Source organism: Vigna umbellata, chromosome 2 (assembly GCF_029865625.1).
Source record: "Vigna umbellata cultivar VRB3 chromosome 2, Vumbellata_1.0, whole genome shotgun sequence".
Taxonomy (NCBI): Eukaryota; Viridiplantae; Streptophyta; class Magnoliopsida; order Fabales; family Fabaceae; genus Vigna; species Vigna umbellata.
The window spans coordinates 26,130,883-26,155,338 of record NC_142166.1 but is presented as its reverse complement, the minus strand read 5'-3'; the positions used below and the strand labels follow the sequence as shown (position 1 = coordinate 26,155,338).

General features: G+C 38.8%; 2 protein-coding genes and 1 pseudogene across 5 annotated transcripts; 2 read left to right on the top strand and 1 right to left on the bottom strand.

Moving 5' to 3' along the window:
* Positions 1 to 830: 830 nt before the first annotated feature.
* On the bottom strand, positions 831 to 24,187 carry LOC124846842 (protein LIKE COV 2-like). 4 transcript variants are annotated; one of them, XM_088106510.1, is made up of 8 exons: positions 23,928 to 24,187; positions 23,602 to 23,738; positions 22,568 to 22,620; positions 22,365 to 22,474; positions 21,702 to 21,869; positions 11,142 to 11,239; positions 1,475 to 1,601; positions 831 to 1,195 (listed from the first exon to the last, which is right to left on the bottom strand). In XM_088106510.1, the coding sequence occupies exons 2-8, from the start codon at positions 23,719 to 23,721 to the stop codon at positions 1,095 to 1,097; spliced, it is 777 nt and encodes a 258-aa protein (XP_087962636.1). In that variant the 5' UTR covers positions 23,722 to 23,738; positions 23,928 to 24,187; the 3' UTR covers positions 831 to 1,094. The 4 variants fall into 4 exon arrangements, 3 of the variants coding, with proteins under 3 accessions (XP_087962636.1, XP_087962635.1, XP_087962634.1); XM_088106509.1 differs by having other exon boundaries at positions 23,874 to 24,186; XM_088106508.1 differs by lacking the exon at positions 23,928 to 24,187 and having other exon boundaries at positions 23,602 to 23,921.
* LOC148203703 (uncharacterized) lies at positions 11,852 to 13,806 on the top strand (annotated as a pseudogene).
* Positions 14,199 to 17,974, top strand: LOC148203702 (uncharacterized). The gene is made up of 3 exons (XM_088106507.1): positions 14,199 to 16,263; positions 16,344 to 16,746; positions 16,825 to 17,974. The coding sequence occupies exons 1-3, from the start codon at positions 14,867 to 14,869 to the stop codon at positions 17,197 to 17,199; spliced, it is 2,175 nt and encodes a 724-aa protein (XP_087962633.1). The 5' UTR covers positions 14,199 to 14,866; the 3' UTR covers positions 17,200 to 17,974.
* Positions 24,188 to 24,456: the final 269 nt, after the last annotated feature.

The window sequence follows — 24,456 nt, the reverse complement described above, 5'->3', positions numbered from 1 at the left end:
AGGAGACTTCAAGAGGACCTGGAAGACATTTCCAAGCAAGAAGCCTTGAAGATTTACTTCATTTGGAGCCAAGTGTAGAGTGACTTTTGGATTGGGTCGCGCTCAGCCCAAGACTAGATATATCATGTAAAAACTCCAACAAGCACTCAAAACACTATGAGCTTCCAATTTTAGGAGTAATCATCATCTTCAAGTGTACTCGTCATCTCCTAGGCGACTAAGGGTTATCGTTATCAAAAACACTCTAACACTCAAGTCATCCAAGTGTATCAACGAGTACTAAATGCAATAATTAACGAACATAATATATCTACCTCATAAAATATGTTATTTATACTATTATATATGGTAAACCTTTTGATGTGTTTGGACCATGTAATCCAATTACAAGTTAATTTTGAGTTAACTCTTTCCTCCTTAACTTAATTGTAAATTATGATAACCAAACCGTCTGGTTGGCATAATCCTCCTGACTTGGTCGAACATGTGGATCAAATACATGTCAACTTAATACGCAAACAAATACTCAATCAAAGAGTATGTCCTATGTTGTCATGGTCAAAATGTGTTTAGAGGTGTACAATCAAGTTTGTATTTTCCTTTGATAAATATCAATGCACAACTAATTACTTTACACCTTTATAATAATCAATTAAATATATTCTATACAATAATATTTTTAATTTCATCATGAATTAACGGTCTGTTTTTGTTATATTTAAAACATGTCTCTTGGTAAAGTGAATAATAATAACACTTCGCGTGGCTTTTCAGACACACAGAAATATAAAAGTAGCAGGTATAAAATTTCCATAGACACTGATCCTATCTAATGTTAAGAACACGCAGACTTTCGAACATATATTAATACTTTGGAGTTAATATGTGTCAGCCTGAAGTTGGGGGGTAACTGGTAGAGCAAAAACAGGGATGAGATTACAAGCTTACAACTACAGTTCTACAAGTTATCTTGCAGCTTGGAACAGACAATAGTTAACAAAATATTAAACAACAAATTTCGTATATTAAAATAAATGGAGGTTCAGACTGATAATTTCCATCACCCACATGGTTCCAACCACGGATTTAATCCTTTATCCAATTCTATTTAAAGATATTCTTTCATTCGGTCGAGTAGCCCTTTCAACCGGAGTTATCAACTGCGGCATAGTCATTCCCCCGGAAACAATGATTTCTGCATCAGCAACAACGCAAAAATTACACTATTGAATTACAAGGATACAAATGATACAAGAATCTCAACGTGCAGAAAATATCAAATGACAAAGTTCTAATTCGCTTTCAGTGAGGTAAAAAGAACATCATATACCAACAATATCTCTCCATTTACTTTGTCGAATAAGAATAATATATCACATACCAAAAATATCTCAACATATACATTGTTGAATAAGAATGATATGACCTATGTAAACACTGTACTTGACAATAAACAAACGGAAAGAGAATCTACCTATGCCTTCTCGAATAGAAAGATTTGGTCTTATAATATCTTTGGAGTTAACCAGAAATATATCGCCAATATACAGATGGTTCGTAGGGACAAAAACGCTACAAAGCTCTTCATCTTCATTATCTTTCTGCGATGGAGAAAAAGAGGATATAATCAGCGGTTAAATGTATCAAACAAAACAAAACAGTGAAAATAGTAGTTCCTCAGAAAATAACAGTTCATCGGAGGATGCCCAATATATAATGAGATTATTTTTGTAAGAATCTTTGAAATATAGTAACGTTGAATACTAGGATTAACTAAATTAATTCTATATTTATGTTATTAACCTAAAACTGGGTAAATCGATATTCTGGAATAAATATTTTGTAATTATGCTTTCTCTCCTATAAATTTAATAGTTCCACTGCGAGCGGAATTCATCCTATGTTTACTTGTTTCTCTCTGCTTCAACATGATATATATAAAAGGAGGCTAATTTTGGAATATCCCGGTGAACCCAATTTTCATCAGACTCAATTTTTTCTCATCACTTTTCCTGAAACATTATTCCAACACCACTATTATGATACAAAGACCATTATTGGCACCATCTCCTCAAGAATGGCCTAGCTATGGCAGGTTGCACGCACCTCCTCTCTCTCTACATGCTTCTCCCACGTGCTGCCCATATCTGCCACACATAGTGGCGCTCCCGGCATTTGTTCTTGACACTATCAACAGAGCTTCCTTGAGCCGGATTCGATCTTGTTTGGTGTCTGGACAACTCTTTTCATTTTTCACCACTTTTTTGTATTGTTTTTGGTACCTCTGGCACTGCAATGTATGACGCTGCTATTTTTACCAGCCACATCAGTGCCCCGCTCTTGTCTCAGTTATTGGATCAAAGAACTACACCTCTTGGGCTTCTCACATTGAACTTTGGCTTGTTGGACAGTACTATGAGCCGCATCTCACCTCATCCTCCGTAGAAGAAAGTTGACACTTAGTTGTGTTGCATCAATTGAGTCACCATTCACCCATCTCTTTGCTATGTATCTCGCACTCATAAAACCTATAAAGCTGTTTAGACATAGGTCAAATAACCTTTTACAAACACTTCTTGGTGGCTTTATCAGGTTCGTGAAGATTTCATGACAATTCTTAAAGCCCATGGGATTAAGGATTCTGTTAGGACTTAGAGAGTATAGGAAAGGAGAAAAGGGAAACAGAACAATTAACTGTTAATCAGTTAAGTGAGGGGGCAGAAGAAGGCCTATATATTAGGACCCTTTATTGTTTCAGTTAGCCAGTTGTGTAGTTTGTATGTGTTGACCGGTCTTAGCACCAGGTGGAGGAGGTTAAGCTCCTAAGATACAGTGTATTCTTGATTCATTGTTGTGAATACCATTCATACTATTCCTTCTTTACAAGTTCTTGATTGTTGTATTTGAGATAGAGAGAGAGCTTGTTAGGAATTCCTTCCCGAATCCCTAACAAAGTGGTCCGACCTGCCGGATCGGAGTGGGGGTGAAGGATCAAGAAGTAATCAAGAAACTACCGGATTCCCATTAGGAGAGGGGTGTCGGATTCTTGGGGAAAGGAGCGTGATGGAAGGAAGAGACAATTCTTGGGAAAGGAGGATCAGCGAACAGAAAAGGGAGCTAGCAAAATGGAAAAAAAAATATGCAAGAAATGCGGCAGGAAACTAGAGAACTCTTGCGAGTTCTTGGAGGAAGGGTGTGGACCCAGGAAAAGGGATTAGAAGGCAGTCCAGGGTCTGTAGATGAAGATCAACATTCTGTTAACGAGAATCAGAGGAGAAGGGAATGCTCGGAGGAGGAACTGGATGAAGACCGAAGAGACGTCCAACCTAACCGGGGAAAAAGGGTAGAACTACCCAATTTCGAAGGGTTTGATCCGTTGGGGTGGGTCTCTAAGGCAGAGAAGTTCTTTGAGTTGCAAGGAGTGGCAGAGGAGGAAAAAGTGCGCCTAGCTGACATCAGTATGGAGGGGAGTGTTGGCTACTAGTTCAGAGCCTAGAAGGAGAAAGCCAAGAATCGTTCTTGGGAAAGTCTGAGGGGGGCAGTGGTGGTGCGATTTGGAGAATGGAACGGGGTACCATCTTTGAAAGGGTGGCGGCCAGTAAGCAGTCGGGAACCGCGGAAGAATACTTCCCAACATCGAACGTGAACGATCGTACAGTCAAAACGGTCTACTAGTCATTGGCCGAGCAATCCGAGGCCATAGAAGACCAGTCGTCTTGGGGACGAACAAGCGGTGAGGTGAAAGAAAGGGTTGGTGGCAATGAAGTCGTCTCGGGGTTTTAGCTGGAGCAGAGAGAATGAGTGAGAGTGAGAATGAGAAGAGAGTGGTTGAGTATGTTGGAGAAAGAAAGAGTTTGAGAGTACTAAAATGGTTACATTAGTGGAATGGAGGGTGGTGTGAGATGTGGTTGGGTTTTAAATTGGAATTGAGTGAAAAATTGTTACTGCATGGGAGTGTTCTTTTGTTACGTAATTATTAGATAGGGGGAGAAAGAATTTAAGAAGAATAAAAGGAAAATAAAGGGAAGAAAATAAAAGAGTAGAATGATTGGTAAATAAGAAAAGAAGAATGAAGGTTGTATGAAGGAAGGTTCATACAGGGTTGTTACGGAAAAGTGGTTCTTATTTGGGTGAAATTAAAAGTGTGGATCCAACTTTGTATATAAGAAGAAGAAGAAAAATGTTCAGTTAGGTAGTACTTTAGTAGGAACAATGACTGGATCGTGATGTGATATTAAAAAGCTGACAATCAATTTGACGCACTGACAAAAAAAAGAGAAAAGTCTGCTGTTAAGAGGAGCAGAAGAGAGAGAGAAAAAAGTTAACGCTGTTTGTGCATATTTAACGGAATGGACAACGTTGACGCAAAATTTACCAAGTAAAGACCAAGTTCAAGCACTTTTAAAAATAGGGACGGAATTGACATTATTTAGCAAAATTAGGGACAAAATAGGCTATTAAACCAATAAAAAACAATGATTCTAACAAAAATAAAACAGATTCTAACAAATATGTTGTAATTAGAGAAGATATCTTTAGAATCTTCCTAATTAAAGAAAATAAATGTATAATCTTCTATTTTATTTTGTTTCCCTAGTTTCTTTTTTAGGAGAATTAGAATGTTACAAATAGAGGATATGAGAATGTACTTTTATGATTTAGAATAATAAAAATAAGTCTTATTTTCTACTTGGTGTCAGAGCTCACGATCTTGGAGCGCCATTCCGCTGCACAACCGTGCCATCGCAGCTGTCCGACCACCCCTGCTGCTGTCATTGCCAGTTGGGGTCGTTGATAGGGCAGAAAGGTGCGCCCAACATGGGCGACCACAACGCCAGATGTCGCTCCAGAAGAGAAGCCGCCACGCGCCGCCACCGTCGCCGGAGCATGTGGCCCATGCACCCACCTCTAGTGAGACCCACTCGCCGCCGCCGTCGCCACAGAAATAGTTGTCGTAGTCTCCTGAGTCTGTTCCTAGGGTTGGTGTCAACCCGTTTAGCCTATATTTGAGTAGATCAAAGTTTTAAGTTCTGCTCCTTTTTTCGGTGTGACCCACACGCCGTCGTCGTCTCGGAAAAGGTTAGGAACCCTCCTGGTTGCATTCTACGGAATGTATGAAGTAAAAATTATTCCTTTGGGACCTAATGACCTACCAAATACAGGGGGTACCTATCGATTGGATGGTCAAAATTTCTTACAATAGAGCCGAGCCAATTTACTCGAAGGATTCTCAAGGGTCGTTCAAGACTTGATCACATAGATGGAGGAGGACCAGGACCAGACGACACTCATTTTTCTATTTGGGACAATGAAGATTCATTAATTATGACTTGGATGTGGCAATCCATGAATTTTGAGATAAGTAGAAATTATATGTTTCATTCTTCTGCAAAAGAAATATGGATGATTTACAGAGTACTTTTTCATTAAAACCACCACTAGATCTTGATATGAAAGCTTATAAGGAGGAACTAGAGCGCTTGAAAGCAATGGTTGAATCAATGAGTAAGCCCTATAGATCATGTACTCTGTCCATAAAAGGTAAGATTTGTCTCAACACTATTGGTCATGTGTCTCAAGGTATTTGTATCCTTGATTCGGGTGCAACTGATCATATGACACCTTTTAGTGTGTCCTTCGACTCATATGGTAAAAGAAATAAAGAACTTATTACAGTTGCGAATGGTCAAGGTATACCTATATGTGGCTCTGGGAATATAATTTTGGACTCATCTATTGATTGTATTGAAGGATGTTTTACATGTTCCTCAATTAGCTAATAGTGTGATCTTTGTGCAAAAACTCAAAGGATTTAAATTTTTCAATAACATTTTTTCCAACTTATTGTGTTTTTCAGGACCTTTCCATGGAGAAGACGATTTTAACTGCTAAGGAGCAGAGTGGGTTGTATTTTTTAGAGTTTGATGACTAAAGCAGCACAAAAATCATGAGTCAACAAGCTACATCTGAGACGAGGGCAAATTCCCAAATATGGTTACATCATCAAAGGCTTGGGCATCCTTCATTTAGTCTTATCAAGTCCTTATTTCCCCATTTGTTTACCAAAGAGTCTGTTGAGTCTTTTAATTTTGTCAATTGTCAAAACACCATCGTGCATCTTATCCTGTTAGTGATAAAAAGAGTATTTCTCCATTTGATTTAATTCATTCTGATGTTTGGGGTCTTGTCATAGATTCTATTTCCGAAGCCAAATGGTTCGTTACCTTTATTAACGATTATACCTGTGTCACGTGGACATACCTTATGAAAATTATATCCGAATTTTCTCAAATTTTTGTTAATTTTTTCCATCTTGTCGAAAATCAATTTGGAAAAAATATCAAAAGAATCAGGTCTAATAATGGTACTGAATATGTGAATCATGAATTTCTCAACTTTGTCTCATAATGGTATTGTTCATGAACTAACATGTGTTAACACCCCTCAACAAAATGGGGTTGTAGAAAGAAAAAATCGTCATCTTCTTGAAGTAACTAGAGTTCTTCTTTTTCAAATGTATGTTACAAAATTTACTAGGGAGAAGATGTGTTAATTGTCACCTATCTCATCAACAGGTTACCCACTCGTATCTTAAATGGCATTAGTCCTATAGAGTCTCTATTGTCTTTTAGTCCTTCTTTTCCCCTAATAATGAGTCTACCTAGTCGAGTCTTTGGAAGTGTGTTTTTGTTCACTCTCGTCATCCTAACCGTGGTAAATTAGATCCCATAGCTCTTAAATGTGTCTTTATTGGGTATCCTTCTAATAAAAAAGGTACAAATGTTATCATCCTCAGAGTCGTCGTGTCTTTATCACCATGGATGTCACCTTTCATGAAACGCAATCCTTTTATTTCAGTCCACCACTTCAGGGGGTAAAAGCACTTGAAGTGGATGAACTCTCCGTCTTGTCATTACCATGTTTGTCTTTGTAGGATGTCCAAGACCTGAGTACTGTGTCCACAATGAGGAAGAATAGGAAGACAATTTTTTTGGCAAAACATATGAAAGAAGAAAACAACCCTCTTCGACTCTCGAGCAAGAAAAATTGTCTAATTCAGAGGTGAGGCTCCCTGAAGATATCAATGAGGAGGAGGCACGTATTACTGAGGATTTACCCATTGCATTGAGAAAGGAAAGAAAGATCATGTGCTAAATATCCTATTTCTCAGTATGTTTGCACTAACAATCTCTCTAATAAGCACATAAGTTTTATTGTTGCCATTGATGCCATAGAAATTTCTACCTCAATCCAAGAGGCCATGAAACTTAAACATTGGAATCAAGCCATGAAAGAAGAGATGAATGCATTAGAAAGAAATTCAACTTGGGAGATTGTTGATACGCCAAGAGACAAGAAGGCAGTAGGGTGTAGATGGATATTCACAGTCAAACATAAGGAAGATGGGACAATAGAAAGATATAAAGCTAGATTGGTGGCAAAAGAATATACCCAAACGTATGGGATTGACTATGAGGAGACATTTGCCCTAGTGGCAAAGATGGATTCAGTTCGAGTTATTATCGCTTTGCCTGCTCATTTTGGATGGGACTTACACTAGCTGGATGTGAAGAATGCCTTTCTTCATGGAAATCTAGAAGCGGAAGCGTACATGGAGATTCCCCCAGGCTTTGAAGTGAAAAAGGAAAGAAACAAGGTATGCCTCCTGAAGAAAGCATTGTATGGGCTTAAGCAATCCCCTAGAGCATGGTTTGAAAGATTTACAAAAGCAATGGTTTCCTTGGGATATAGACAAAGCCAAGGAGATCACACTCTATTCATAAAGCACTGTTTTATAGGTAAACTTACTCTATTGCTTGTCTATGTGGATGATAGGGTTAAATATGTTTTTAGTCCCTCAACTATCAAGCGATTTTGTTTTTCGTCCCTATTTCAAACTTTGTACGATTTAATCCCTCTCCTTAAGGAAACCATAATTTTTGGTCCTCTAAAACAAACGGAGTTAAAAATCAGGTGAGGTGGCTAACGTCTAGCCACGTGTCGTTTGCCACGTAGGTATTTTTTTGTTTCCTAGGAGGTCGTCCGCTATTTCTTCTAGGTCTCCACCGCCGTTCTCTCATCCACAATCGACGAGGATGACACCTCAAACGCTGCAAGGGGCTCCTTCACGGCGAAGAAGGAGCTGTCGGAGAAGAAGTGGAGGAGAGATCTAGGACAGCGAAGTATCACGACACGCCGAAGAAGCTCTGATAGCTTTCGCAGCAAGGGAAGACGACGACAACGAAGCTAAACCTTCAACGACGTCGTTTGGCGGCGGAAAGGAGTTAGTGTTTCGAGTGGTTTCGTCTTCGAAGGTCGAAATTGAAGGTTTTGAAAACCCTTGTTGTTGTCTTCGTCTATACGCCTTGGAATCAATCCACCACGATTGTGTGGATCGAACGAATCAATCACAGAGAAGAAGAACACCGAAACGATTCGCACTGAAAACAAACTGAACTGGCGCCACCACTAGTGCCACGGCCTCGGAGCTACCAGAAACTGCTTCCTCCCCAACTCCCAACAGTGACACCACCTTGTTCAACTGTGCTCGTCATTTCCCGGAGTTTGAAATGTCAGAAAGTACTTTCTTGTACTAGTAAGTGATTTTCCAGAAGCTTTGTTGGTGATTCTTTTTTCAGTTTCAAGATTGTTAGACTTCTGCAACTTGGGCGCCTGATTAACAAAGGGTTTGCCAATGTTCAATGAACCATCAAAAGCTTTCTTTCCATCAAATTGGTTGATGAGGTTCCCTACATTGGATAGATCTCCAAGTGGTTTTCTTCCCCGGCTCTACCTTTCCTCTGTCCTGGTAAATCTGCCTTCTCAAAAACAGATTTTGCTCCTGCGCCAGAAAGAGAGAAAAGGTGAGAAAGATTCAGTGAGAGTCAGAAAAAAAAAATACTTGGCATACACCGTTAGCCACCTCAGCTAATTTTTAACGTTGTTTGTTTTGGATGACCAAAAATTATGATTTCTTTAAGGAGAGGGATCAAATCGTACAAAGTTTGAAATAGGGACGAAAAACAAAATTGCTTGATAGTTGAGGGACTAAAAACATATTTAACTCGTGGATGATATGATTATTGTAGGAGATGATGAAATAGAAAAATTAGCATTAAAAGATAAATTGGCAACTCAATTGGAAATGAAAGACCTAGGAAAACTCAAATATTTTCTTGGAATAGAGGTTGTCTACTCCAAGAACAAAATTTCCATCTCTCAAAGGGTTATGCACTTGATCTCCTCACAGAAACAGGAAAACTGGGATGTAGAACCTCAACCGTTCCTATAGAACAGAATCATAGAATTGGAAGTGAAGAAAGTGCTCCTATAGAGAAGGCCTAATATCAAAGATTGGTAGGAAAATCGATTTATCTATCACACACAAGACCAGACATTGCTTATGCAGTTAGTGTAGTGAGCCAATTTATGCATGATCAAAGAGAGAGACACATGCAAGCAGTTCAAAATTCTCCAATACTTGAAGTCAAGTCTAGGAAAGGGGCTATTATTCAAAAGGGAAGACACATTGACTATGAAGATATATACTGATGCTGACTATGCAGGTTCTATTACTAACAGAAAATCTACTTTTGGGTATTGTCTGTTTCTTGGAGATAGTCTGGTAACATGGAGAAGCAAAAAGCAAGATAGAGTATCTCGTTCTAGTGCAGAAGCTGAATTTCGAGCTCTTGCTCAAGGAATGTGTGAAGGACTCTGGATGAAAATCATTTTGGATGATCTTAAAGTAAAATTGGATAACCCGGTGCAACTACGCTGTGACAATAAGTTTGTCATGAGCATAGCCCATAATCCAGTACAACATGACAGAACCAAACACATTGAGATTGACAAACATTTCATCACAGATAATCTTGACAGAGGCTTTGTGATTACAACTCATGTTCCTACAGAACTTCAAATAGCATATATTTTTACAAAAGGGCTTCCTCTAGGTAGATTTCGAGATCTTGTAGGCGAATTAGGAATGATTGATATTCATTTACCAACTTGAGGGGGAGTGTTGTAATTAGAGAAGATATCTTTAGAATCTTCCTAATTAGAGAAAATAGATGTATAATCTTCTATTTTCTTTTGTTTCCTTAGTTTTCCTATTTTCCTTTTTAGGAGAATTAGATTATTACAAATAGAGGATATGAGAATGTATTTTTTATGATTTAGAATAATTAAAATAAGTCATATTTTCTACTAGATACCTATATAGCAAGTTTGGTGCATACAATGTATTCACTAAGAAACTAAGGGGTCCTTAGATTAACCACATATGTAACAAGTTTGGTGCATAGAATATATGCTCCAACTTGAGGAAAGTGCTAGAATCTTGTAAATATAGTAACAGTGGATACTATGAATAATTAGATTGACTCTATATTATGTTAATAACCTACAATAGGGTAATTCGATATTCTCTAATCATGACCTTGATATTTTGTAACTATGTTTTTTACTTGAATAAATTCAATAGTTATGATGTGGTCTAGACACACGAAACTCATCCTATGCTCACTTGTCTCTCTCTCTCTTTCTCTCTCTCTCAACAATGATGAAGCTCTTTTCATATGAACATGAGGCAAATATAAAATGACAAACACAAACCCATAATTTGACAATAAATTAACACTTAAAAGAATGGTTAAGTAAAAGCATTACTAACCAGGGACTAAATAAACTCGAAGCAAAACTTGTTAGGCTTAAGTTGCTGCTTCAAATCTCAGAAGACTCATATAAATGCATGTGGTGTTGTGTGTTTATCTTCGCCAGAAAAGTATGGGTATCAAATATTAAAATAGAACCATGTTTTACAGAAGTATATTCCCCTTTCTTTAAAAGTTATTTTAATGATTATTCAATCTAATGTAGGCAAATTCCCGTTAGTCATGTTAAAATGGACCATGTCATAATACATGTACAAATATGTATGGTATGTGCATTCCAATTTTCAATACTATAGATATATTACTTTCCCAAAAGTCCATCCATTTCCCAAAAGTCCATCCAAGCATTATATATAAATTGATGAAGTTTATGTGCTATAAAAATAAAAAAGGGAACCATCACATACATTTAATCAACATACGCAAAAGTAGGTTGGTAATCAAATTGTAGACAATTCAACGTACCTGTAGAGTAACAGTTGATGTAATAAAGCCAAAGGCATATTCACCAACACGTGGATGACGGATAATGGCTACCTCTTTAAAGGCAGTGGTATTTTGATCTGAAAAGAATATTTACACAAAAAAAAAATCATGACAAATGGTTGCATCCTTGTCTCCAATATCTAAAAATGGTCAATCTATCTATTATCAGCAACAGCAATGTAGGATAGCTACAACCAACTGATTGGCAAGACATTTGGGCTTAAAATCAAAGGTTGAGAGGTAAAACGATAAGGAAAAACAATTTGAAGTGTGCCTTCAATCTATAAATGAATAGCCTACAATATGAGTAACTTGACAAAGCTAATAACTAAATTCAATATATGCACTTAATTTAGATCAGTGAATTTGTATCAACATTAATATCAAACTACATTTTTTTGCACAATCATCATCTCCAATGCACCTTCATTAATACATTACTAGTAAAAATTCCCCACCAGTACAACACACATATGCCACATCACCATTACCACAACAATCACCATTCCATCATCATATTCAGATTTCTCAAGAAATTTTATCTAGTTTGAAATAATTTTGCATGAAATAGGTAATTTTAAAACTGACCAAGCAGTTTGTGACATAACCATATGTGAGTGAGCAGGTGTTAGGACATAGGAGGATAGGATAGATGGGCTTTAGGTTTGAAGCCGAACGGTAACAGGGGCATGCCGAACGGGTTTAAACAGGAAATTGTTTGGTCTCGGTTTGGGAAGGGCTCTATTGTAAGGAAGAGCGGGTCAGAGTTGTTAAAGCTATAAATAGACTGCTGTAAACTCTGTATGGGGCATTGAGTGATATTGTTGTAAAGATAGGATTTTAGCCTGTAGAGAGAGGTTATGCTCTCAACCAGGGAGGTTATGCTCCCAACCATTATTTGTAAAGATAGTTCTTTTACTGTGAATAATAGAAAAACTCATTCTTTCGTTACTGTTTCTATCTTCTGAGTGTGTTCTTGTTAGATTCCAAACCCAGGAATTTTTTTGCAGGACTCCAAGAAGGATTGACGGACCTCGTTAAGCCTTACGATCCACGCGACCTGTTAACTGCGATGGAAAGGGCTCGGACGGGGAGCAATCGGAATTGATGGCGAGGATGTCCGGCGGTGGTGGGGTGAGTAAAGGAGGACCAACGTGGGGAAGATATGCGGCCAATGCGGGCACGGTGGCTAGAACAGAGACCTATCGCGGGTCATCAGAGGGGCACAGAGTAGCGGCGGAGGTCTGGGTCAGAGGAAAGAAGTGACGTCCAAGACCGCCGGTTCAAAGGGTGAAAGCACAACAGGCAGTGGCGGGCCAAATTGCGAAGTGCGAACGCTGCCATATCCGGAATACCTCAAGAGGAGAGAGGAGGGCCCCTATTTTCACTGTGGGGGTCCATATAGCCCCGGGCATCGTTGCGTGGAGAGGAGTTTCAAGGTGATGATCATGGGGGCGGACGACGACGACGAAGAGGTGGAGGCAGAAGCGGAGGTGGAACCGCGATGCATGGAACTGACGGTGTATTCGGCTGGGGGAATAACTCAATCCAATACCATGAAGTTGTCGGGGTGGATTCGAGATCAGAGGGTAGTCGTGCTCGTCGACAGCGGAGCGAGCCATAACTTTATCTCGACAAGTTTGGCGAAGGAGATGGATTTAGAGAGGGAGGAGACGACACCGTATAGCGTCTGTCTGGGGTACGGCCAAAGAAAAGAAACGCGAGGTCGTTGCATGGGAGTTTCTTTGAGACTGGAGGGAGTTGAGATTAAAGAGAACTTTTATCTCTTTGAACTAGGGGGAGTCGATGTCGTGCTGGGAGTAGAATGGCTGGCCACGTTGGGGGAAAGTAGGGTGGACTGGAAGCAAATGACCATGAAGTATGGGACGGCAGAAGGAGAAGTAGTGATAAGGGGTGATAGCAGATCCATGATGAAGGTCATCAATCCCGAGGCGTTGTAGAAGCATACAGGGATTGAAACTCTCACGGTGGTGTGGGGTATGCATCAGTCTGAAACAGCAGGGGAAAACTCAGGAGCAGAGGGATTAACCCCCATGCAGGAAGCAAATCTGGAGAGGATCTTGAGGGAGTTTGAGATGGTGTTTCAGGAATTGCAGGGACTTCCTCCTGTTAGAAGGGTCGATCATCAGATAACCCTTAAAGAGGGCACTGAACCCGTGAATGTGAGGCCCTATAGATATCCTCAGTTAGCGTGTGTTCGCATGAATGGATTACATTGTTCACGCGAAATTGCGAGCGATGATTTGAATAAGTTGTGTTGTTCGTTTGAAAGGACGAGGAAGGATCAGCGACGACGGATTTGCGAGATTCTTCGAATTTTGGTCACTCGCATTGGGGAAGATATTTGCGCGGATTGTAAGCGAAAAGTCAAGTGTGCCCTCCACCAATTTGTTAAATTCCATCCTTATATATCACTTTACCATGTATAACTGATTCCCTACCACAGTGCAGTAACACAGAATCGATTCCAAGGGTTTATAAAGTTGTTGGCTGGTTTGCTGAGACGAGGAAGACAAAGTAGTGAGGTTAGTAAGATAGTGTGATGTATGTCCAACTAGATATTGTTGTTTTTCATTTGCAGGGTTGTAGATGGGGAGGAAGAAGGACGTTGTGTGTGTCGATGCCATGAAGAAGCAAAGGGTTGAAGATGAATCCGCGTGTTTCAGAGGCAAAGAAGACGATGAACAATGCATGGAAGGTAGGAAGAGGGTGTGTATTCGGTTCCAGCAGAGACGTATTCGGTTACACAACTCTGAAGTTATTTGTGCACATGTGTATTCGGTTCCCTCAAAGGGGTATCCAGTTCCACGGGTGGGAAAAGTTGTGCAATAAAATGTATTTGGTTACGGGGAGGGTATTCGGTTCCAAAACGTAAGTTGAAAAAGGTGGTGGAAGCGTTCGGCCAAGGTTCTTCTTGGACGGCACCGTGGTTGATGAGAGCAAGGTTATCAAACTCGCGAGTTAACTCGTTAACTCGTCCGAGTTTACGTTTTCAGCCATGGTTGCCGAGTTAACTCGGTACCAAACTCGTTTTTGGACTGAACTCGGTAGAATCGGACATGGACTCGGTGGAATCGTTCGGAATCGCGATTGCACAGCGATTCCACGAGTTCGAAAAAAGCCAGAAACGAAGAAAAGCATGGTCGTTTTGTTTAGGGTTTAAAACCTGATTTTCACTCCACCACTGTTTAGCGTTTCGTCCCTGTCGTCCGCCTGGTTTTCACTCCACCACTGATCTTCGTCGCTCGTGGTGCTCCGCTCGTGATCGCGCTTGGTCCGGTTGCAGATCGTGGTCGTCGTCGCAGATCGTGGTCGCCGTGCGTCGTCGCAGATCGTGGTCGCCGTGCGTGGTCGCCATCCTCGCCGCCATCCTCGCCGCCATCCTCACCGCCTTCCTCGCGTCGCAGGTAGGCTCTTCTTCTTCCAGCCGCTGGTGGTGGGTGGGTGACGTTTTATCATTGAAAAATTATAACCCGTGAGTTACGTTTTTCAATTTTATTAGGAAATGAATTTTTTATTCTTTTAGTACATTAGAGGGGAGAAATATACTGGACATTGCACTGCACCACTTTACAACATCATTAGAGGGGAGACGGCACTGCACTGCACGCAAGTTTTTATTCCATTTTTAAACTTTTGCACATTTTATTTTTAATATTTGTAGTGAAAAAGCTTACCTCACTATGTCGGGAAACGCATCAAATTCAGGAGAAGTTAATCCAAGTGTATCTTCATCAGTTAGTAAAAGTAGAAGTAAAAATGCTCCAGGAAACCGATCTGATATTGGATGGAAATATGGATTTGATGTTAATGGTAATGGAAGAAAAGTGAAATGCAACTATTGCTCAAAGATTGTAAGTGGAGGCATATTTAGATTTAAGCATCATCTTGCTGGAACTAGAGAAGATTCTGAGCCTTGTGCTTCTGTTCCGGATGAAATAAAAAATTTGATGATAAAAGTAGTTGCAGAAGCTAAGAATGCTTCATTAAAGAAAAGAAAGATAAATATCGGTGAAGACGAGGAAGAAAAAGTTGCTACTACTAGTAAGGGGGGAGTTCAAGCAACTATAAATCAAATGATGAAAAAAGGATACAAAGAAGAAGTTGATGCTCAAGTTGCTGAATTCTTTTACACCAGTGCCATTCCTTTCAATGTAATTAGAAATCCAGCATTTGCAAAGATGTGTGAAATGATTGGTAAGTATGGAGTTGGATACAAACCACCATCTTATCATGATATTAGAGAGAAGCTCTTGAAACAAGCTGTGAAGAAAACAGATGCAAATCTTGAGGAATATAAGGAGGAGTGGAAGAAAACTGGATGTACAATTATGTCTGATGGTTGGACGGATAGAAAAAGACGTTCTATTTGCAACTTCTTGGTGAATAGTCCTAGAGGGACGGTTTTTCTTTATTCACTTGACACTTCAGACATTTCAAAAACAGTTGATAAAGTTTTCAAAATGTTGGATGATGTTGTCGAGTTTGTTGGAGAAGAAAATGTTGTTCAAGTTGTCACTGATAATGCTGCAAATTTCAAGGCAGTCGGAGAGTTGTTGATGCAAAAGAGGGAAAAATTGTATTGGACTCCATGTGCAGCACATTGCATTGATTTGATATTCGAAGATTTTGAAAAAAATTTGAAGGTCCATGAATTGACCATTAAGAAGGGAAGAAAAATTACAACTTACATTTATGGGAGATCAATGTTGATTTCCTTATTGAAAAAGTTTACTAAAGGTAGAGACCTTATAAGACCGGGTGTGACTAGATTTGCCACGGCTTATTTAACTCTTGCTTGTCTTCATGAATTGAAGGCATCGTTGTTGACCATGTTCAGCTCTGAGGAATGGAAGACAAGCAAGTTTGGAACTTCACAAGAGGGGAGAAAAGTAGCACATGTAGTATTAGATAGCCGATTTTGGAAGAATGTCTCCATATGCTTGAAAGCTGCTGCCCCTCTCATGGTTGTCTTAAGATTAGTGGACTCAGATGTAAAACCTGCAATGGGTTTCATTTATGAAGAGATGGACTGTGCAAAAGAGAAGATTAGGTCTAACTTTAACAATATCAAAAAGAGGTAAATTTTCAAACTTTTACTCATTCAATGTTTAATTACTTATGTGTTAGATTATTTCTGATATAGCATGATTGATGTAGTTATGAAGAGGTTTGGAGAATAATTGATGCTCGATGGGATAATCAACTTCATAGGCCTTTGCATGCAGCTGCCTATTTTCTAAACCCTCATTTCCACTATGAACCTAACTTTAGATCTGATGATGGTGGAGAGGTGAAAGAAGGATTGTATTTTTGCATGAGAAGAATGATACCAGATATGGCAGAAAGAAGAAAAATTAATTTACAAATTGTTGAATTTCATAATGCTAGAGGCCTGTTTGGAATGGAAGATGCAAAAGAGTGTAGGAAAGAGTTAAATCCTGGGGAATGGTGGGACATGTTTGGTGATGGAACTCCAGAGTTGAAGAGATTTGCTATTCGAATTTTAAGCTTGACTTGTAGTTCTTCTGGATGTGAGCGTAATTGGAGTTCATTTGAAATGGTAATTTAAATTATTTTTAATTTATAAATTCCTTTATTATGTTTATATCTTCACTAAAAATATTATCTTTCATTTTAGGTTCATACAAAGAGAAGGAATCGTTTACATCAAAAAAAGATGAATGATTTAGTTTATGTGATGTATAACTCCAAGCTGAAAAGTAGACAGATTCGAAAAACTATAGCTCTTCCATTTGATGACATAGAATCAGATGATGAATGGATAGCTGAAGAGACAGATGATGTTGTTGAGATTGATCAAGTTGAAGGTGAAAATGATAGTGAAAATGTTCACTTAGATGGAGCAACAACAGATCCTATTTTAGATGCTCTTGATCTTGATAACATAACATTTGAGAACAATGAAGATGCACAACATTCATCAGAGGAAGAGTTAGATGATGATGATGATGATGGAGATGATGATGCCATTATTAGAGGATTAGAGGATTAGGCATAGAGACTTTGACATTTCAATTTATATTTTACATTATATCTTTATGTTATGAACAATATTTCTATGAACTTATGTATTTCAATTTATATAATTTTGTTATCTTATTTGAATTAGAATGTTATTTATATTTTTTTCATACAAAGTAAACTCTTACGAGTTTACGAGTCGAGTTTACGAGTCGAGTTTACTGGACTCTCACGAGTTTACCTAAACTCTCGAGTTTGACAACCTTGGATGAGAGTATCCGGAGTGGAGAGGTATGGTAGGGGTGAGTGGTTGTGTTTGCTGAACACAAGCATTGGAATCGGTCTTCTTCATAGGCAATAAGAAGGTTTCGGTGGAGGCTGTTATGGAGGACGTGGTGGAGCTGGCGGAGGGTGCGTGAGCTACGGAAGGTAGTGGAGGTTCATCAACACCATCATTTCCAACATCACATAAAAACCTCAAAAAAAGACGAGGGAAGATCCGTAATCCGCGATATTGAAAAAACAAAAAAAGAGGAAGAAGGAAAGCGAGTGGGATATTGAAGAATTGGTACCTTTTCCAACTCGTTTTGGATCTCCTGCTACTTCTCAATGGAAAGGACAAGTTCTCCGTCGATTTCGTCGAGGTTCTCCCCCTTCTCGGAAACCTTCAATTTATTGGTCATATCGGCCACCATCTTTCTTCCTTATTTTGTTCTGGACGGCCTTGAGGTTTGGGATGGAGAAGAGGATGAAGGTGTGCGGTGGAGGAGCATAAGGTCTATGCGGTGGAAAAGAATGCAGAAAGGTTTTTTCACTTCCATCTTTCAACTTATTTTATTGCATTTATATTTAATAATCTAATCTTATTTAAACCAAATAACTTACTTCAATATATTAACATTATTTACGGTTTTTATATGACTATAAACTATAATAATGAATATAAACTGTTAATCAATTTGAAGAATAATTATATATATTTAAATATATTTTAAAAAGGTATATATTACAAATATTTTATTTATTTTTTAAAAATAAATAATTTTATATTAATATAATTATAAATAAAACTTTTACTCTTTATAAATACTTTTATAACTAAATATAACATTAACAATTATCATTTTATATTATTTTTAATAACTAGGGGCATTTTGGTAATCTTTAATTTCTATCAATTAAACTAATTTTTTAAATTTGTCACATCAATCAAATCCTACACTAATTCTCACAAACTTTATCCTCAAATCCACTCAAAAAAACAACAAAAAAAATTACCCTCAAATCCACTCAAATCATCTCTCCCAAATCACTTCAAATGAACAAAGCATTAATGAAAGCTGAAATAGAGAGACAAGTGCAAGAAATGTTGAGCCTGGGGATTATTAGGCCCAATAACAGCCCATATTCTAGTCCGGTTATCTTAGTTAAAAAAAAAAGATGGGAGCTGGCGTATCTGTGTAGATTACAGAGCCTTAAACAGAGTTATTATCCCGAATAAATATCCCATCCCCGTGATTGAAGAGCTTCTGGGTGAGCTCCATGGAGCAACTTATTTTTCCAAGGTGGACCTTAAGGCGGGGTACCACCAGATACAGATGAAGGAAGAAGATATCACAAAAATAACTTTTAGGACTCATGTAGGGCATTACGAGTTCTTAGTAATGCCATTCGGCCTCACGAATGCTCCTACAACTTTCCAGGATATGTCGGTTGAGACCATTTCTGAGGGAGAACGTGCTGGTCTTCTTTGATGACATCCTGGTATACAGCAAATCGTGGGAGGCTCATGAGGAACACCTTAGACAGGTGCTAGAGGTGCTGAGGCAGCACAAGCTGTTTGCAAATAAGAAAAAGTGTGAGTTTGGCAGGAGGCAGATTCGATATTTGGGCCATATGATATTTGAGAAAGGGGTGGAGATGGATGGCGAGAAGGTGTCAGCGGTGACAGAGTGGTCAGCACCCAGATGCATCAAAGAGTTGAGAGGCTTCTTGGGACTCACCGGTTATTATAGGAGGTTTTTAAAGAATTATGGGAAGATTGCAAGATCCCTTATAGATCTCTTGAAGAAGGGGAAGTTTGAGTGGACGGCGATGGGTAAGGCAGCCATGCAAGCCCTTAAGAAGGAAGTCACTACTGCTCTTGTTCTGGCTCTGCCAGATTTTTCACAATCTTTTCAAGTGGAGTGTGATGCTTCCGGGAAGGGAATAGGGGCTGTATTGTCACAAAATAAGAGTCCCATAGCGTATTACAGAGGGGCGTTGTCAGAATGTTCATTGGGCAAGTCAGTTTACAAGAAGGAGTTGATGGCCTTGGTGTTGGCCATTCAACACTGGCGTCCTTATCTGCTGGGAAGACGTTCCAGTGTTTTTACAAACCAGGAAAGCTTGAAGTATTTGTTGGAGCAACGCATAACGACCCAAAATCAGCAAAACTGGTTAGCAAAACTCATGGGATATGAGTTTGATATATATTACAAGATGGGAGCTTCAACTAGGGTGGCTGACAGGTTGTTTAGGAAAGAAGAAGAAGGGGGAGAAGGGGACAAGACTTTACAGGTGAAAACCAGACCATATTGGGCTGATTTTCAAGAGATAATAGAGGAGGTGGAGAAGGATGAAGGGTTGAAAAAGATAATGGAAGAGATAAAGGAGGATCCCGATTCACATCCTGCATACACAGTGGAGAATGAGAGGTTACATTATAAGGGAAGGTTGGTGATTTCAGCAAAGTCTGAGTGGATATCAAAGATCGTAGCAAAATTCCATGATTCTACTATAGGGGGTCATTCGGGGTATACAGAACGTATAGAAGACTTGCCCAGGCATTTCACTGGACGGGTATGAAGAAGAAGGTGACAGACTATGTAGCTTCCTGTTTGGTCTGCCAACAACACAAATATATGGCATCATCTCCCCAGGGATTTTTGCAGCCATTGCCTATTCCCAAGGCAATCTGGGAAGAAGTAAGCATGGATTTTCTGGTCAAGTTGCCAAAATCTCAGGGGTTTGAAACGATAATGGTGATGGTGGATAGGTTGAGCAAGTATGGGCACTTTATTCCCATAAAGCATCGGCTTACAGCAAGGGTAATTGCAGAAATCTTCGTAAGGGAAGTGGTGCGTCTGCACGGGATACCAGTGTCAATTGTTAGCGATAGGGATCCCCTTTTTATCAATACATTTTGGAAGGAGCTTTTTAGAATCCAAGGCACCAAATTAAGAATGAGCACCGCATACCACCCAGAGACGGATGGTCAGACTGAGGTACTGAATAGGATACTGGAAACCTATCTCCGGTGTTTCTATTCAGAACAACCGAAGGCTTGGAGCATGGTGTTACCATGGGCTGAATAATGGTATAATACCACTTATCAAGGGGCATCGAAATGCACTCCTTTTGAAACGGTTTATGGCAGACCCCCACCGGCATTAACCAGATTTATTCCAGGCGAAACATTGGTAGAAGCGATGGCACAGGACTTGCAGACATGGGATGAAGCTATCAAGCAGCTGCAATATCATCTGACTAGAGCACAAGAGCAGATGGTGCCGTATGCGAATAGAAAGAGGAAGGAGTTCAGTATAAAAGAAAGGGATTGGGTCTTTCTTAAGATTAGACCCCATAGGCAAGTGTCTATGCCGACTAGGCTGCATCCCAAGTTATTTGCTCGATACTACGGACCTTTCTTGATTGAAAAACAAGTGGGTCCAGTGGCTTTCAAATTGCAGCTGCCAATGACTGCCAGAATACACTCAATTTTTCATGTGTCACAATTGAAGAAAGCTGTGGGGGAGAATAAAGTGGAAGGAGAATTGCTAGTGGAATTACAGGTGGAAGGTCCATTATATAGACCTTTAAAAATATTACAGAGGAGAGGAGGTATCTCAAATTTTGGTCCAATGGCAAGAGAGAGGAGTGGAAGGAGCAACCTGGGAAGAGGAGATGTACATCAGGCAGCAGTTTCCGAATTTCAACCTTGAGGACAAGGTTGCTGAGATGGAGGGGGGTATTGATAGGGGAATAAAAGTATATGTGAGGAAAAATAAAGGCGGGAAGGAGAGAGTTTCGGTTAGAAATTAGTTAGAGGGAAAGGGGAGTATAAATAATGAGTTAGTTGTAAAGGGCGGGATCATTCAATTTGTATTTTGTGAGTTTACTAGAACTTAGTCCAGTGGAGGGAGATCGGGCTTCCTTGGGAGTGTTTACAATACATTTGTATTCTTGATTTCATTGAATAAGAAGAGGTTATTCAGAGGAGTGGGTCTATTTTGTGTGTTTCTTTCGGGTTACTGACTTCTTGATTAAAGAAGTCCATCAGCAACATGCACAAAAACAATGGTAAGAACAAAAAAACAAGAATATTGTGCATTTTGTCATAAAAGATACTAACAAAGAAGTTATTCTTCCTAATTGTAATATCACCAGCAACCCAGTCTACGTGTTCCATACTGCTAATCTCTGTGAATTAAGACCACTACAACTCTTTTTTGGTTAAATTCTGACTTACCTACGCAGTTATGAAGAGCATACCTGGAGATATTGCAGCGCTAATCTGCTTGGATGCAGAGTATATATGCCTAACAAGGGGCATTCGCTTTATGAACCATTCTCCAATCCAGAAAACAGTAGCTCCCATCCATGATGAAACAAAAACACCAATAAGAAATACAAAAGCTAATGATGTAATGAAACCAAGTCCTGCACCACAACCAAAAGGCCATCACATTTTAGACATCACACAGTAAACAAAAAGTAAGGTCAAGTACCAAGAATTCAGATCATCGAGTGGAGATATTAAAAAAGAAAGGAAGAAATGTAAAAGTCTGCAACACCATTTTATTTGTGCGTGCACGTTGAAGGAAGATAAATTTATGAAAGAAAACCATAAAGAATCAAGATTGAGGAAAAGAACATATCCACTCAACCACCAGAGCATAATTCAAATGAGTTGTTCCAGATTAGCTACTAAACTCTCAAAAGAAACAATGATGTCTTCCTTCTCAATTGGTAGAATTATAGAGAAGTCTATTCTCTTTCAATTTTTTAGTTTATGCACTACGTTCGCGTACTCCGTTTCTGTGTTCCACATATAAAGCATAAAACAAAAAAAAAATCCCTCTCATTCTAAACTTCTAAGGAGAGAAAATATAATTTTCAAAGACATGTTAATTGATGAGAAAATAAATTACTCACCAAATATATTAATGCCAAGCCTGGAGTATAATGGACTAAAAAAACCATCAACAAACTGAATAAACCACCATGTAACAAAGAAGGTAACAGCAACTGGAAAAAGAACTACACTGCAGATTCAAAAACCAAATGAATGAATAAGAATAACAAAACACAAACAATGAAGATAAAGATCAATCATCTAAATTAGTAGTTGCGTCTACCATCCAGTCATAAATTTCTTTGAGACCCAACTCTGGAGAACAAAGCAGCAAGCCTGAAACAAGTGCACAGAATGAGCCAATAGGTAAGACAGAAATCAATTTTCTCTTTAAAAAATATGAAACGTCATATCACAACAAATAGATGCATATCAGATAATCATTAAGCTCTTTCAAACTTCATCTTCAACATTTAGAACTCCTTATCATAAAAACACAAGATGATCGTTTATGTTTGCAGCTAGGCTCACTAAATCAGTCTAGAATTCCAACATCCAGAAGTCGTGTGCCCTTCTCATGAAGCATTTATAATGCAGGACAACAGGGAAGTGCAGTTCAATTATTAGGATAACGTCTCAATTTTTTATGACTTTTTCGTATTTTTAGACTTTGGTATGGATCATTACGTAAGGACATTTTAGGACAACAAACCAAGGACCAAATCTCGGTGACACTTACCACAGTTCGAACTTTACAGAGAACATACTCACTGTATTGGTCTCACTCAAATTTGTAAAAAAACAATCTCACAAGAAGAAATTCAACCCAAAATAAAAACTATTCGGCTTATAAAAGGATGTTTTGAGAAATGGAGTTATCCCCCGTTAATTAGGATCAGCATCTCCTACTTCACACTCTTGGAAATTGATCAAAGCTGACATTCAACTATTCTTGTCTTCACAAAAAGCCACTGGCTTATTCTTACACATAAAACCCATCTTAAACAAAATCCATTGCTAGTCAAATGCGGCAAATACAGATCCCTGGTGTAGGTAACGAGATTGATTACAATACCTAAGATTATGGGCTTAAACGTCTTTCTATATATCATTCTAATTATTCTCTACCATCATATCCGTAAATATAGGTTTCTTTCCGAATTCAAGAGACGAGGCTCGCAGTTGACTCGTCCGTTGAAGTCCACCAAATAAATTTAATAGAAAAAAAAAACGCCAATGAGAAGCAGGATCCAACAACCTAGCCTAATATAAAGGTAAAAAGCGATATAGGAAAATTTAAAAAAGAAAGAAATGAACCCTGCGAGTGGAGGAGTTGGGGGAGCTTGGTGGAGACTTGGCTGGGTCTTCGGGATCATCGCGAGATGCATTATCCCCTTGACTGAGAGGAATTGATGTTGATTCTTTTTCTTCCACCATCTTCGTCGCTCTTCACACTTTCAGATTGTAACGCCAATGATAACAATAATTATAAAAATTCGGGAGATAAAATAAAACGGAATTAAAGATAATTGAAATGGCTTGGCGAATTATTGTGTTCTTGTCTTGGATACTACGCAAGCAACACTCACTTCCTCTTTTCTTCCCTTCCCTTCACCGGATAATTGAAAAGTCTCATTACCTACCAGACTGAAAGAAATTCGGTGTTACAGATGACGTGGCTTTCGAGGACGTGTCCCTTCTCTTAAGAAATTAATTATCATTTTCTTTTAATTTCATTTTCTTCATGTTTTAGGCAATAATTAGGTTTTTCTTAAAACTAAAATACATTTTTCACATTCAACGCATCCATCACCCTCTTCCGATCCGGAACTTCTAGTGACATTCTCGCACAGTGGAACATTGATCTACAGACATTTTGTTTTGTATCGCATATTTTAGTGGTAGAAATTTCCCAACTAAGGAGGCGTGTTTGGATGGTTGCGTTGTCGAGTTTCGGTGTAGAAAATAAATGCAAAAGAAAGCGAGGATGGAGAGAGTATAATTCACACAACAGTGGAAATGAATGACAAAAATAAATTATTGTAAGAACAGAACTTGTGTAATCCACCAACAAAATATATCAAAAGATATTATTTGAAAGAGAAAAACAAAATATAAATTTAAATTTATTTTAAGTCGATCATGCATAAATAAATAAATTGTTTAATTATA